At 45.0% G+C, this 12,068-nt stretch overlaps 1 protein-coding gene across 1 annotated transcript; it reads left to right on the forward strand.

The window, feature by feature from the left end:
• Positions 1-424: 424 nt before the first annotated feature.
• Positions 425-11,057, forward strand: LOC136653275 (vomeronasal type-2 receptor 26-like). Its single transcript, XM_066630185.1, has 6 exons — positions 425-564; positions 5,247-5,538; positions 5,815-6,681; positions 7,123-7,350; positions 9,065-9,191; positions 10,159-11,057. The coding sequence occupies exons 1-6, from the start codon at positions 425-427 to the stop codon at positions 11,055-11,057; spliced, it is 2,553 nt and encodes an 850-aa protein (XP_066486282.1).
• Positions 11,058-12,068: the final 1,011 nt, after the last annotated feature.

Genomic DNA, 12,068 nt, shown 5'->3' on the forward strand with positions numbered 1-12,068 from the left:
TCTTATGATTCTTTCCTTTCACTGCTTTGTTTCCCTTAGGGAGCAATCCCAACCCACTTTCCACCACTGACTGAAGGGCAATGCCGCTCCGAGGGAACAAAGATTCCTTTACTTTGAGGAGGCCGGGTGCTGTAGGCTTATACCATAGTCTTTCGAGACTGAAGGTTGCCAACCATCTCTCTGTGAGCACCACCCAACTGCAGAATGCAGCACACGTCCCATTGGCACAGCTATGCCAGTGCTGGAAAGTTGGATAGGATTTGAGCCTTAGTTAATTAATCTCGCCACCATTTTTGGATGTAAATCTTTATCTACCTAAGAGATGTTCCAGGTACAAAATCAACAAGGAAGCAGCCCTTTTGGTATTATTTGTGAGGAGAGTTAAAATGTTGTGTGAAAATGTCTCGCAGTCAAATAAACGAACATGCTGAACCTTTCCACAGTCAACGCTGCATTTGGAAGTATATCACTCCTTCAACTTGGGAATGGAGGTGGAACAGCTTTGCCAATTCACCCAGTGCATGATGTTCAGGTCTCAGCAAGTGACTGGATGCGGGACACTTGGTAACAATTTGGGCACAGTCCCATTGGCACAGTCCCACCAGAACTGAAAAGTTGGATAGGATTGGGCCTTAAAGCAATTACACTGCCTGCTGAGGGGATCACTCTTGCCTTTATCCCTGTGTCAGGTGACAGAGGACCACATCTCTTCACAGTCATTTGCCATGGCTGGAACCTTAGTATTTCCCAACTTCATTCTCTTTCTGCCTCCAGTTCTTCATTTCTCCTCCTTCCTCCTGCTACCAAAAAAAAAACCCATTTCCCAATCTCAGTTCTCCATGATAAACCCCTGATTTCTCTATGACTTGATTCCCCCCTTTCCCCACTCCCTGCTTGTACCACTGTACTCCAGCTATCCCTCACAGGGATTTCCTTCTGTTTCCCACTTCTATCTAGAAACCAGTTGCATTTAGGACCTCGTTGCATGGGAAACTATAAAGCATACTGGAAGGCGTTTTACTTTTGACCTTCTCCCCATTATTGTATGACTATCTCCACCACAATGTGACCTCTACTGTTACTCCTTTACCCTTATCGCCTCTTTCTTGAATGCCATTGGCCACCCCACACATATGAAAGGTTTTGTACATAGTCACATGTTATACATGTCATAAAAGCACACCCAATAACATAAGATTGTACTGTGAGTTTATTGAGTTAAATAGTGTCAAAGTATTTTAGAAAGTACCAAAATACACGCCAACCAATTTACAGAAAGGTACAGAAAGGTTCTTCGTCATCCACTCCTTTATGTTTATTAACAGTGCAATCCTAACCTGCTCAGGCACAACCAGGATGCACGGGCTGCATAGTATCCTACACAGGTTAGGAGGCAGCTGGAGGTGACCTCAGGGTAAGGGGATATATTTCCCCTTCCCCAGAGTAAAGCCCCAGCTGTCCCTGTTGGACTACTCAGATCTGCACAAGCTATTTAGCTGGCGCAAATCTGGGAAGGCCGGTGCAATGCTGGCCCAGCTGCGAGAGGGGTTAGGATATGGCATGTACTGCCACCATGAATCTTGCCCCCTCCCAGGCTCAACCCTCCCTATTGTGCCCTGCCCCCAAATAATTCCTCTCTGTCTCCAGCACACCCTACCACCATCTCCCACCCCCATGCTGCCTGGCATAAACTTAACTGTGCCAGCTGGCTCTGGAATTGAATTGGATTTTTGGATTGGGCTACTCATTTAATAATTTCTATTTGTATTGCCAACATGTGGTTCAGGATAAAGCAAAATAATTCTCAGGTCTGGTATTGCAAATCAGTCCCGAGTTTGGGTATTTAGCAATATACAGCTTAGGGGAAGTTTTTAGGAAAGTTTTCCTTTCCCCTCTGCACACAATTCTAATACCTCTCCACTTTTTTAAGGCCCTTTGGATTTTGCAAAGCTCCCCTTCCAAGTTGGACAGGAACGCTTCTGTTAGATTCTGAGGGTATACAAGGGGTGGGGAAACACCTCTATGTACATGTATTTACATCATATGCCTTTTGCCAATCTGATAAATCTGACCAAGTAAGCTCCTATTCACAAAAATGTATTACAGAAAAATGTTATACTATAACGCGGCACAAAAAATCTTGGTTTGGTTGCAGTAGTTGTTTTGAAAACACATGAATGAAGTCTCTTGTCCTAGAGCAGGGGTGTCAAACTCGTTTCATACCAAGGGCTGAACAGCATTCATAGTGCCTGCTGAGGGCCGGAAGTGATGTCATTAGGCAGGAAATGATGTCATTAATCAGGTAATAACCAAAAATAAACACTTTTTTCACTTAGGAACTCATTAGCTGCAAATGACAGAAGAGAAAATACGCAAATCTTGATCATATTTCAAGTGATGGGAGAGCCCAATTTTCATGTGGGCTGTCCTTATAGCAGTAACACCTCAGCAGTGTTCAGCAGCTGAGAGCCTGAGGGCCAGATAAAAAGATTCCACGGGCCACATCTGGCCCCCGGGCCTTATGTTTGACACCCCTGTCCTAGAGCAAGTAAGAGTGAGAGGTGAATCTTAGAAAAGCCACCTATCCCCAATGTAGAATCCTGCCCAATCCTGTCTTCCCTCATGTGATAGCATATAGGCATGCCAAAGTATAGCATAGGTATGCTGTGGTGATGATGGAGCGATCAGGCTTGAGAAATGGCTTGAGAAATGAAAGGGAAAATCTTCTCCCTACCCTTCCCCCAGTCCATCCAAGAACACCCCCTCCCCATCTACAGAAGGTCCCCCAGCCGTCGTTCTTACTTTTGCACAGTCTGGGGCAACATGTGGGCAAGCTCTGTGAGCAGCCAGAAACCTCCCAGGCTCCATGCAGCAACACAACTTTTGTGGCACTGTTGCTGCCATTACAATAGTGGACAGGAACATCCGCTGTTATAACTGGCCCATAGGATTGGGTCATAAGTTCCATTTCATCCCAGCTTTTTCTTACATTTCTCCCATTTCTCTCTCTGGCTCAACCGCTATTGAAGTGTTCCACGTGTACCTGACAAACATATTTTCATTTCCATTCTGCTTCAAATGGTGTCTTGGAAAGAACAATACACCAGGGACATACCGAAGAAACCTGTTATTACTTCCAATTGCCAGGATTTAGCCTTCATCTTAAACCAATTCAACATGGAATTTCTGAGGCAATACAGATACACGAGCACAGGCTGAGGACTGATATAAGACACTCTGTGACATTCAGGCATAAGGACTCACTCTGATTAGAAAGAATGGTGCTAGTCTGAACCAAATAATTGGCCTTTATGCCAATCCATGTGTAGAGACTGAAGGAATAGCTGGGGTTGGATGAGAGACAGAAATTGGATAATCTGAATCAAGACTGGCACTGAGATGGCACTTCTTTTGCTGCTGCTCTCCCTATGGTCACCTAACACTAAAGGCAAGCCGCACATTGCAACATGCACCAGGACTGATCTCTTCCAGATGCCCTATGAGTATCATAAGGCAGGAGACTTAATCATTGGAGCAATTATTACTCTGTTCAGCTTTGTATTGGATGAAATATCTTTTGCTGAAAATCCAAGCACAGTGATTGTGGACGATGTTTTGTAAGGAAGCAGTTTTCTTTTGTCTGCAGTATGTTCTAGGGCCAAATACATCACAAGTATTATTATTGTTATTAACAGTATTTATAGACTGCTTTTCAACCAAAAGTTCACAGAGCGGTTTCCAGAGAACAATCAAATAACCAATGGCTCCCTGTCCCAAAAGGGCTCACAATCTAAAAAGTTGCAAAAGAACACATCCACTAGCAGACATCCACTAGAAAAGATACTGCCGGGGTGAGGTGGGTCGGTTACTCTTCCTCTGCTAAATAAAAGAGGAGTACCCACTTGGAAAAAAAAAGGGCCACCCAGTTAGCAGGGGTAGATTATACTTTAGGGCTGCAATTCTATACATTTTCCTGGGATTTTTTTTTTCTGAAACTGAAACTGTGGGACTTACTTCTGAGTAGACAAGCATAGAGTTGCACTGTAGATTAGAGAACCAAACAATCAGTGGCCGACCTCCCTAACCCTGTGCTCCAGGGCAAAGGATGCCGCTGCCCCCCCACATGCAAACCCGTCCCCCCACTTACCTGGAGTGCACAGAGCCTCACACGACTCCAGGACGCATTGGGGAAGCCTCCTGAAACTTCTGCCACGCTTTAAACTGTGCTTCCGGCAAACTGGAAACAGTTTCCGACAGTGTCAGGAGTCTCTGTGAGGCTTCTGTTCGGTCCTAGAGGCGCGAGAGGCTCTGTGCCTGGGGCATTTGCCCCTTTCGTTCAGTGGCAGGTCTGCCACTGCAAACAATGATATCTTCAGAATTCATGTCAGACATGTAAGGTTTGTGTTCTTGGCAACAAATATCCCTGAACCCTGCAGAGATCTCCAGCAGCTGAAACTCCCATGCAGGGTGCAGTATTGGCTGTACCAGAGCCAGTGGTTCACTGAGTGGGAATTTGCATTTAATCCAGCTGTTTGAAAAGAGAGAAGGAAGAGAGGGTGACTAAGAAAATTTTGAAAAACCCCTTTGGAAACTCAGGAGACAGTGGACAAATCCTATTCCCTAACTCACTGCTATGCACCTGCTTTGAAGGGTTCACAATATGTAGTGCTGGATGGGCATCAACCAGAAACAATTAAACATTTGTTGTCACATTGATTCCAGGTGGGGAAGAGAGAAACTCTCATTAAAAATCATATAACAACTTGAGTTACTTAAACGTATAATAGGCTAACTTGTGCCTATGGATTTTATTTAAAAAGTATTAGAAGTCCCTAAGTATTTGCTATTTTTTTCAAATTTAATGCTGCCCGTCCTCCAAGCAAACAGCTCATGGTGGTGTATGTAGTTCCTTCCGTCCTTTTGTCCTCACAACAACCCTGTGAGGTAGGAGATGTTGATAGTGTCTGGCCCAAGGTCGCACATGAAGTTCCATGCACGCATTCACAACTTTGTTGATTTGTCTAAGGACAACGAGGAAGAAACACCACCTAGTTATGAATCATGTCCATGCCATCCAAAGCTTGAAAAGATGAGCAATTTAATGATCAATGTGATTTTGCCTTCTCTGTTTCCTTTGAGTGAAGATTTGGACTTTTCAGGTCACTGAAAATGATGTCATGCTCTGAAACAGCTCTTTCATGCGCAACTCAATATCTGTCTCACAACTAATTTAATTCATCTTTTAGTGGAATGCCAAAGGGCTACCAGCAAATCTTGTCCCTGACATTTGCTGTGAAGGAAATCAGTGACAACCCCGAGATCTTACCAAATGTCAGTCTGGGTTTCCAGATCTATGATAGCCATGTAGATGAGCGAATGACTTATCAGAACAGCCTGAAACTTCTTTCCATTCACAAAAGGGTAGACCCCAACTTCAAATGTGGCAAGCAAATGAATTTGATGGCGATCATTGGAGGCCTGGACTCTGAAATCTCCCGTGACATGGCTACTGTCCTAGGCATCTACAAGATTCCACAGGTAGAATGAGTTTGGGGGCTATGCAAATTTCCCCCCAATTGAAATAATGTTAATACTTTTTATAATGTCTTTATGCCTCTCTTTCTTTTTCACTGTTTCTTCTTCAAAAGGCGATGCAAACAAAAGTGCATATTGCACTGTAAAAAGATTTGCAAGTTTAGTTTCTTAAACATCATATTTTCCAGGGTTTTAACATAGCAGACATTTGGAAGTCTTCATTCTAGTTTAGCATTTGTTTGGTCTCATACTGTTTTCTTTTTCTTCTTTTTTGCATAGATTGCTTATTGTGTATTAGCTCCAGTGATGAATGCTAAAATCCAGTTCCCTTCCTTCTACCGGATGGTTCCCAATGAAGAACATCAGTACAAAGGGATTGTACGTTTACTTGTCCATTTCCAATGGACGTGGATTGGGCTCATTTCAGCAGATGATGAAAATGGAGAAAAGTTTGTGCAGACACTGATGTCCCTGCTTGCCCAGAATGGCATCTGTGTAGCCCTTAATGAAAAAACGCCAACTTTATCTCAAGGGAAAGATATATATACTTCATTAGAACTGCTCCAGCTGAAGGCTGTTTCAATCATGGGTTCCAAATTCAGAGTGTATGTTGTTAATGCAGCTCCTCAGACTGCATTTTCTCTGACATGGTTGATCTGTCTATATTCCTTATTTGAAGATACTCCAATGCCTTCTGTTGGCAAAGTGTGGATAATGACTGCCCAGTGGATCTTCGCAAACGAGGCACTGCTGAGGTCTTATGACATACAAATCTTTGATGGGACCTTATCTTTTGCAATTCACTCTAATGAAGTTCCAGAGTTCACACACTTCATCCAGAGCTTAGATCCTAGCTCTCCAAGAGGAGATGGTTTTCTCAAGGTCTTTTGGGAAAAGGCATTCAACTGCTCATTTCCTGGTTCTGACAGGGACACAAAGAGTGCTGTTACATGCAGTGGGCAAGAGAAACTGGAGAGTCTTCCTGGGACTCTTTTTGAGATGGAGATGATGGGCCAAAGCTACAGTATCTACAATGCGATCTACACCATAGCACATGCTGTACATAAGATGCAGATATGCCAGCCAAAAGGCAGAGAACCGATTGCCAGAGGTAGATTGAATCATCTGAACATACAACCTTGGCAGGTAATATAACACATCAAGAACTATTATTTTCTCCTGGCTAATCTATATTTTAGCAGTTGTTGAATGGACTACTTCAACAAAACCCATTTAAGCCTTCTGTGTTAACATGGGGTGTAACACCTTTGTATGCACTCACCTTTTGTATGAGTGTTTCGGATCAGACATGCAAAAGTTGAGTGCATTGTTCATTATGGCAAGCCTCCTGGAGCAGGCTGTATGGCTGCTTTTCCACAGCCAACCTTGGGGAAACACGAGTTCCACCAGCACAAAGAGCTCATAGGATTGGGCTGCCATAATGTGATTTTTGTTCTTCCTCAAGCGTTAGAGAAACAAATATTGCAACCAGTGGGCTTGCAAATATCAGAGTGAAGATTAAACACCCACTCTTCAACACTTCTCTTCAACACTTTCTAAAATGTGCCTTTGCTTATTTCAATCCAGCTTCACCCTTTTCTGAGGAGCATCTCATTTAACAACAGTGCTGGGGACACAGTCTTCTTTAATGAGAAAGGTGAATTAGCTGCTGGGTTTGATATTGTCAACTGGGTGACTTTCCCAAACCAGTCCTTCTCACGCGTGAAAGTAGGAAGGATGGATCCACAGGCACTTCAAGGGAAAGAGTTCACCATTAATAAGGAAGCCATCACATGGCATCACATTTTTAACCAGGTGAAAATTCCACTATGAGTATGTGATGCATATTGAAATGGAAAAGTACTTCAGTGCTGATCTTTGGTAATCTCTCTCACTTAACTAGGAGAATATTTATTTATCACATTTTTATACCGCCCTTGCTATAAGGAGCTCACCTCAAGACAACCCTGTGAGGTAGGTGAGGCTGAGATTTAGTGAATGGCCCAAGGTCACCCAGGACGTTTCATGGCTGAGTGGGGATTTGAACCTGGATCTTCCAGGTCTAAGCCCAACTCCTTAACAACTACACCATCTTGGCTCTCAGGACAATGCAGTGGCTAATTCATATGGACAATACCATATGAATTTTGAAAACTATCAATAGTTGCCTCTGGTTGAAGGGAACATTACTGGAAGTGGGCTGAAGTTATCAAACATGAGATGCCACCAACATGACATGACCAAAATTTAGAAATGACTTCAATCTGAGATAGTGAAGCAATCACCATTCCCTTCCTTCTCTTCTGTCACCACTTTTCTTGTTCTCTAATGGTAAAAGTAGAGAAAGTAAGGAAGGTTCTCAGTCCACGATGCACTTTGGCACATGGAAAATTGCTATAGTGCCAGGACTCTAAGCATACGGAAACTGTTAAAAACCTACATTTCAAGCCACTCTTGAAATCTTCTCATTTAGAAGGAGTCTCGGGTCCCACCTTGATTCAACAAGTAGCATCTTTCCTAATAGCTACATCGACAATCCAGTCCTATACCTGATAGGGCTATTGGGGGCAGGCCTTTATGACAGCGGAAGAGCCTTCAGCTGCCACAGATTGGCTGCCAAAAGAGTGCAGAGTACTCAGTCAGTGGTCATTTGGGGAGCACTTCCATAAAAGGCGGCAGCTCTCTGTGTATGTTACCAGCACTCGCTGTGCCTGCTGCAGAAGGTAAGGAAGCAGTCAGGGTGCGGGTGGAAATGGAGGAGGTAGGAGGGGGCAAAACTGGATAGAGAGGTGAGGAACAGGGGGCAGGTAGGCTGTGGGAGGGGTGGATCCAACAGCAGTGGTGTATGCTGGATCCTGTCCCCTCTTTTGCAAGCCTCCTTGCCCCCTTTCTACAGGCATGTGCAGGTTATAAAGTGCTGGGGCGGGTCTGAGGAGACATATTGCAGAGTGGAAGCCTTACAGAAGGGTAAGCGGAAATAATTGCCCTTCCTCCTCTAAAGTCTCTTGATCCCCCATCTGGATACAGTGCTCCTTTTAGTGCAGCTGCACTAGTAGGGGGAAAGATTAGCTGGGGTAACTAGGATTGAGCTCTCAATTTCAAAAAACAATGGAAAAATGAATCAACTACCTTTCAGCTTGCTGCACAAGAATAAAAGTAAACAAAGGGTCTCAACAAACAGTAAACAAACAGTAAACAGAAGGAATGCTTTCTAACTGAAATATACTATTTATGCTCTTGAGTAGCGATTTTCAAACTTTTAAATCTCACGGCACACTGGCGAGGCACTAAAACTGTCAGGGCACAACTGACTTTGAGATTTGACAAGGCACACCATACTGCTGGCAGGGGGACCCTATTCCCTAATGGCCCTACTGATAAATGACCTTCCCCGAACTCCTATGGCACACCTGATGACCATCTGTCACACATCAATGTGCCGTAGAACAGTGTTTGAAAATAGCTGCTGTAGACAGGACTTTGTTACTAAGGTATGCAAGTGATTAATTTCCTCCTCTCTGATGAATAGGTCCTACCCCTCTCCGTGTGCAATGAAAAATGCCATCTGGGATACAGCAGAAAGGTCAAAGAAGGGCAGCCATTTTGCTGTTATGATTGTGTTTCCTGTCCAGAAGGGAAGATTTCAAACCGGAAGGGTAGGAAACATAAATCCTCTTCTGATTTTCTAAATGGTGAATGCTGTTGGAGCACAAAGTGACCTCTCCACCTGTGCAGCCAGCTTTCAAATCAATATTTCCCCTTGGCATGCAGGTTGGTAGTTTTAAAAGGTGTAGGATAATAAGTTGAATTCAAGGATTTTGCCCAGATTCTATGATGGTCTGAAGAAAGACTATCTTATAGACTTAAATATATGTTATGGGAGTACAAATAAAACTTACACATTTTCTTCTAATCTTTAGAAGTCTTATTCAAGAATAGATTTTTCTTCCAGTTCCTCCAATTTTAGTTCCATAGACACATGAGCCCAAGATAAAAAATGTCCTATGGCAGGTTTATCAACCTTTGCCCCCCACTTCACATGGTCCACCTATTGAAGTACCACTCAAAACAACTGGCAATGAAATCATTGCCAGTTACTTCTGGATTGGGAGGCCAGATGCGACACAACAGACACCTGAAGGAGGCTTGGGGTGGATGGGAGGAATTTTGAGAGCACGAGAAAGCATGTTTTGGAGTCCTGCCCACCAAGTGGAACCTCCTACCGCTGTTTATTGCATTGCATTCCTGGTCTCGCTGATGGGTAGTAGGTGTCCATGTGTTTCGAGAGTACCACCAGACACCGTCTCAATTACCACTGGTGGTACCCACACCACTGGTTGAGAAATACTGTCCTATGGTGTTCATGCTCAACACCCTTGGACTCTATCAGATTTATCCCAGTCAAGCAATTGGCACAGATCAGCGTAGGCCCCTTTGGGGACAAGGCAATGACAGAGAAAGTAAGTAAAAAAAAAAAAAAAAGTTCTTACCTCTCCATCACTGTCTTGCCCCTGGCTGGCACATAGCATACAACTCAGGTAAACCAAGAGCCAATATATGCTCTGGACCAGCCCAGAATATGATTGAGCTGTTAGAAAATGAAGTACCTATTTTACTTTACAGACATGGATGATTGTTTCAAATGTTCAGAAGATCAATTTCCAAATGAGAACCAAGATCAATGCCTTCCAAAGGTGATCAACTTCCTCTCTTTCTCAGAAACCTTGGGAATGATTTTATTATTCTTAGCTCTCGCTTTTTCTCTGCTCACAGTTTTGGTGCTGGCTATTTTTATCAAGAATCACAATACTCCCATAGTCAAAGCCAACAATCGGGACCTCACCTACTGTCTTCTCATCTCCCTACTGCTTTGCTTCCTCTGCTCCTTATTATTCATTGGTCGACCTCAGAGAATGACATGCTATTTACGTCAAACATCTTTTGGAGTCATCTTCTCAGTGGCTGTTTCTTGTGTCTTGGCAAAGACCATCACTGTAGTTCTGGCTTTCATGGCCACCAAGCCAGGATCCAGGATGAGGAAGTGGGTGGGGACAAGACTGGCTAGTTCCATTGTCCTTTCCTGCTCCATGATTCAAGTCAGCATTTGTGCTGTGTGGCTATGTACTGCTCCTCCCTTTCCAGATTTGGACCTGCTCTCTCTGGCTGAAGAAATCATACTGGAATGCAATGAAGGATCGCTCACCATGTTTTATTTTGTTCTGGGCTACCTGGGATTCCTGGCCATTGTCAGCTTCACTGTGGCTTTCCTAGCCAGGAAATTACCAGATAGTTTCAATGAGGCCAAATTCATCACTTTCAGCATGTTGGTCTTTTGCAGTGTGTGGTTGTCTTTTGTTCCATCCTACCTGAGCACCAAGGGCAAGTATGTGGTGGCTGTGGAGATCTTCTCCATTTTGTCTTCTAGTGCTGGATTGCTGGTTTTTATCTTTTCCCCCAAATGCTATGTAATTGTCCTGAGGCCTGAGTTGAACAGTAAGGAGCAGCTAATTAGGAGAAAGTAGGAAGAATCTCCTAGATGCCCAGGAATTTGAGACCCCAGTGCTGCAGAACAGGGTGAGCTCCTGTTACTTGCCTCAGCTCCTGCCAACCTAGCAGTTCAAAAGCATGTAAATGGAAGTAGATAAGTAGGTACCACTTCAGTGGGAAGGTAACAGCGTCCTGTGCACTTTGGTGTTTAGTCATTCTGGCCACATGACCACAGAAGATGTTTCAGAAAACACTGGCTCCATCAGCTTGCAGATGGAGATGCGCACTGCCCTATAGAGTCAGACATGACCTTGCAGGGAAAAGCTTTACCTTTACCTTAGGAAGAATCTCTGCACGCCTTCCGATGGGAAAAGGGGGGTTGTGGGGCAGCAGCGGGTCTTTTTGCGACCTTACCACCTGACCACTGCGTCCTTCCCCCCCCCAAGGTAATATGCGAAGCCGGGCATTGGGGATGGGCAACTGTGTTTCCCCCTAATCACCTTAAAATGTTTGGCAACTGTAATCTCAAAGTCTGGAGTGTAAGCCTACAACACCCAGAATTCCCAGGCGTTCTCTGTGGTATAAGCCTACAACACCCAAAATTCCCAGGCATTCTCCCTGCTAAGTAGTAACCAGGCCTGGCCTTTGCCTAGTAACAAAATTGCACTGGGCCCTTACAGCCCTCCGCGCCATGCGGCCACCCCAAAAAGGCCACCACCTACCTTGCAGCAGCCGCACCGGGCACCCCCCAGCCTGAAGGGCTGAGAAGGCCTCCGTCGCCTGTAAGGCGTGCGGAGCCTGCGGCCACTATGCCGGCTGTGCGACTATGCGGGCGAGCCTCAGCCACTGCTGCCTGGAAGGTGCGCAGAGCACGGAGCCCCCAGCCCCCATACTGGGGGCGCGGCTGAGTGGTCCCGCCACCGCCGCCGCCGCCGCCGCCACCTGCAGACGCGCGGAGCCAGCAGCCCCCCAGCCACAGCGCGGGGAGCACGGCTGAGCAGGCACGCCTCAGCCGCCACCGCTCAGAAGGCGCGCAGAGCCTGTAG

This window comes from Tiliqua scincoides, chromosome 5 (assembly GCF_035046505.1).
Source record: "Tiliqua scincoides isolate rTilSci1 chromosome 5, rTilSci1.hap2, whole genome shotgun sequence".
Taxonomy (NCBI): Eukaryota; Metazoa; Chordata; class Lepidosauria; order Squamata; family Scincidae; genus Tiliqua; species Tiliqua scincoides.

Bases quoted from the DNA above. Each gene is read 5' to 3' on its own strand.
- LOC136653275 (XM_066630185.1), top strand. From the start codon at position 425: ATGCTGAACCTTTCCACAGTCAACGCTGCATTTGGAAGTATATCACTC. The intron at 6,682-7,122 runs GTAATATAACAC...ATTTCAATCCAG, and splicing joins TGAACATACAACCTTGGCAG to CTTCACCCTTTTCTGAGGAG. The intron at 7,351-9,064 runs GTGAAAATTCCA...TCTGATGAATAG, and splicing joins GGCATCACATTTTTAACCAG to GTCCTACCCCTCTCCGTGTG.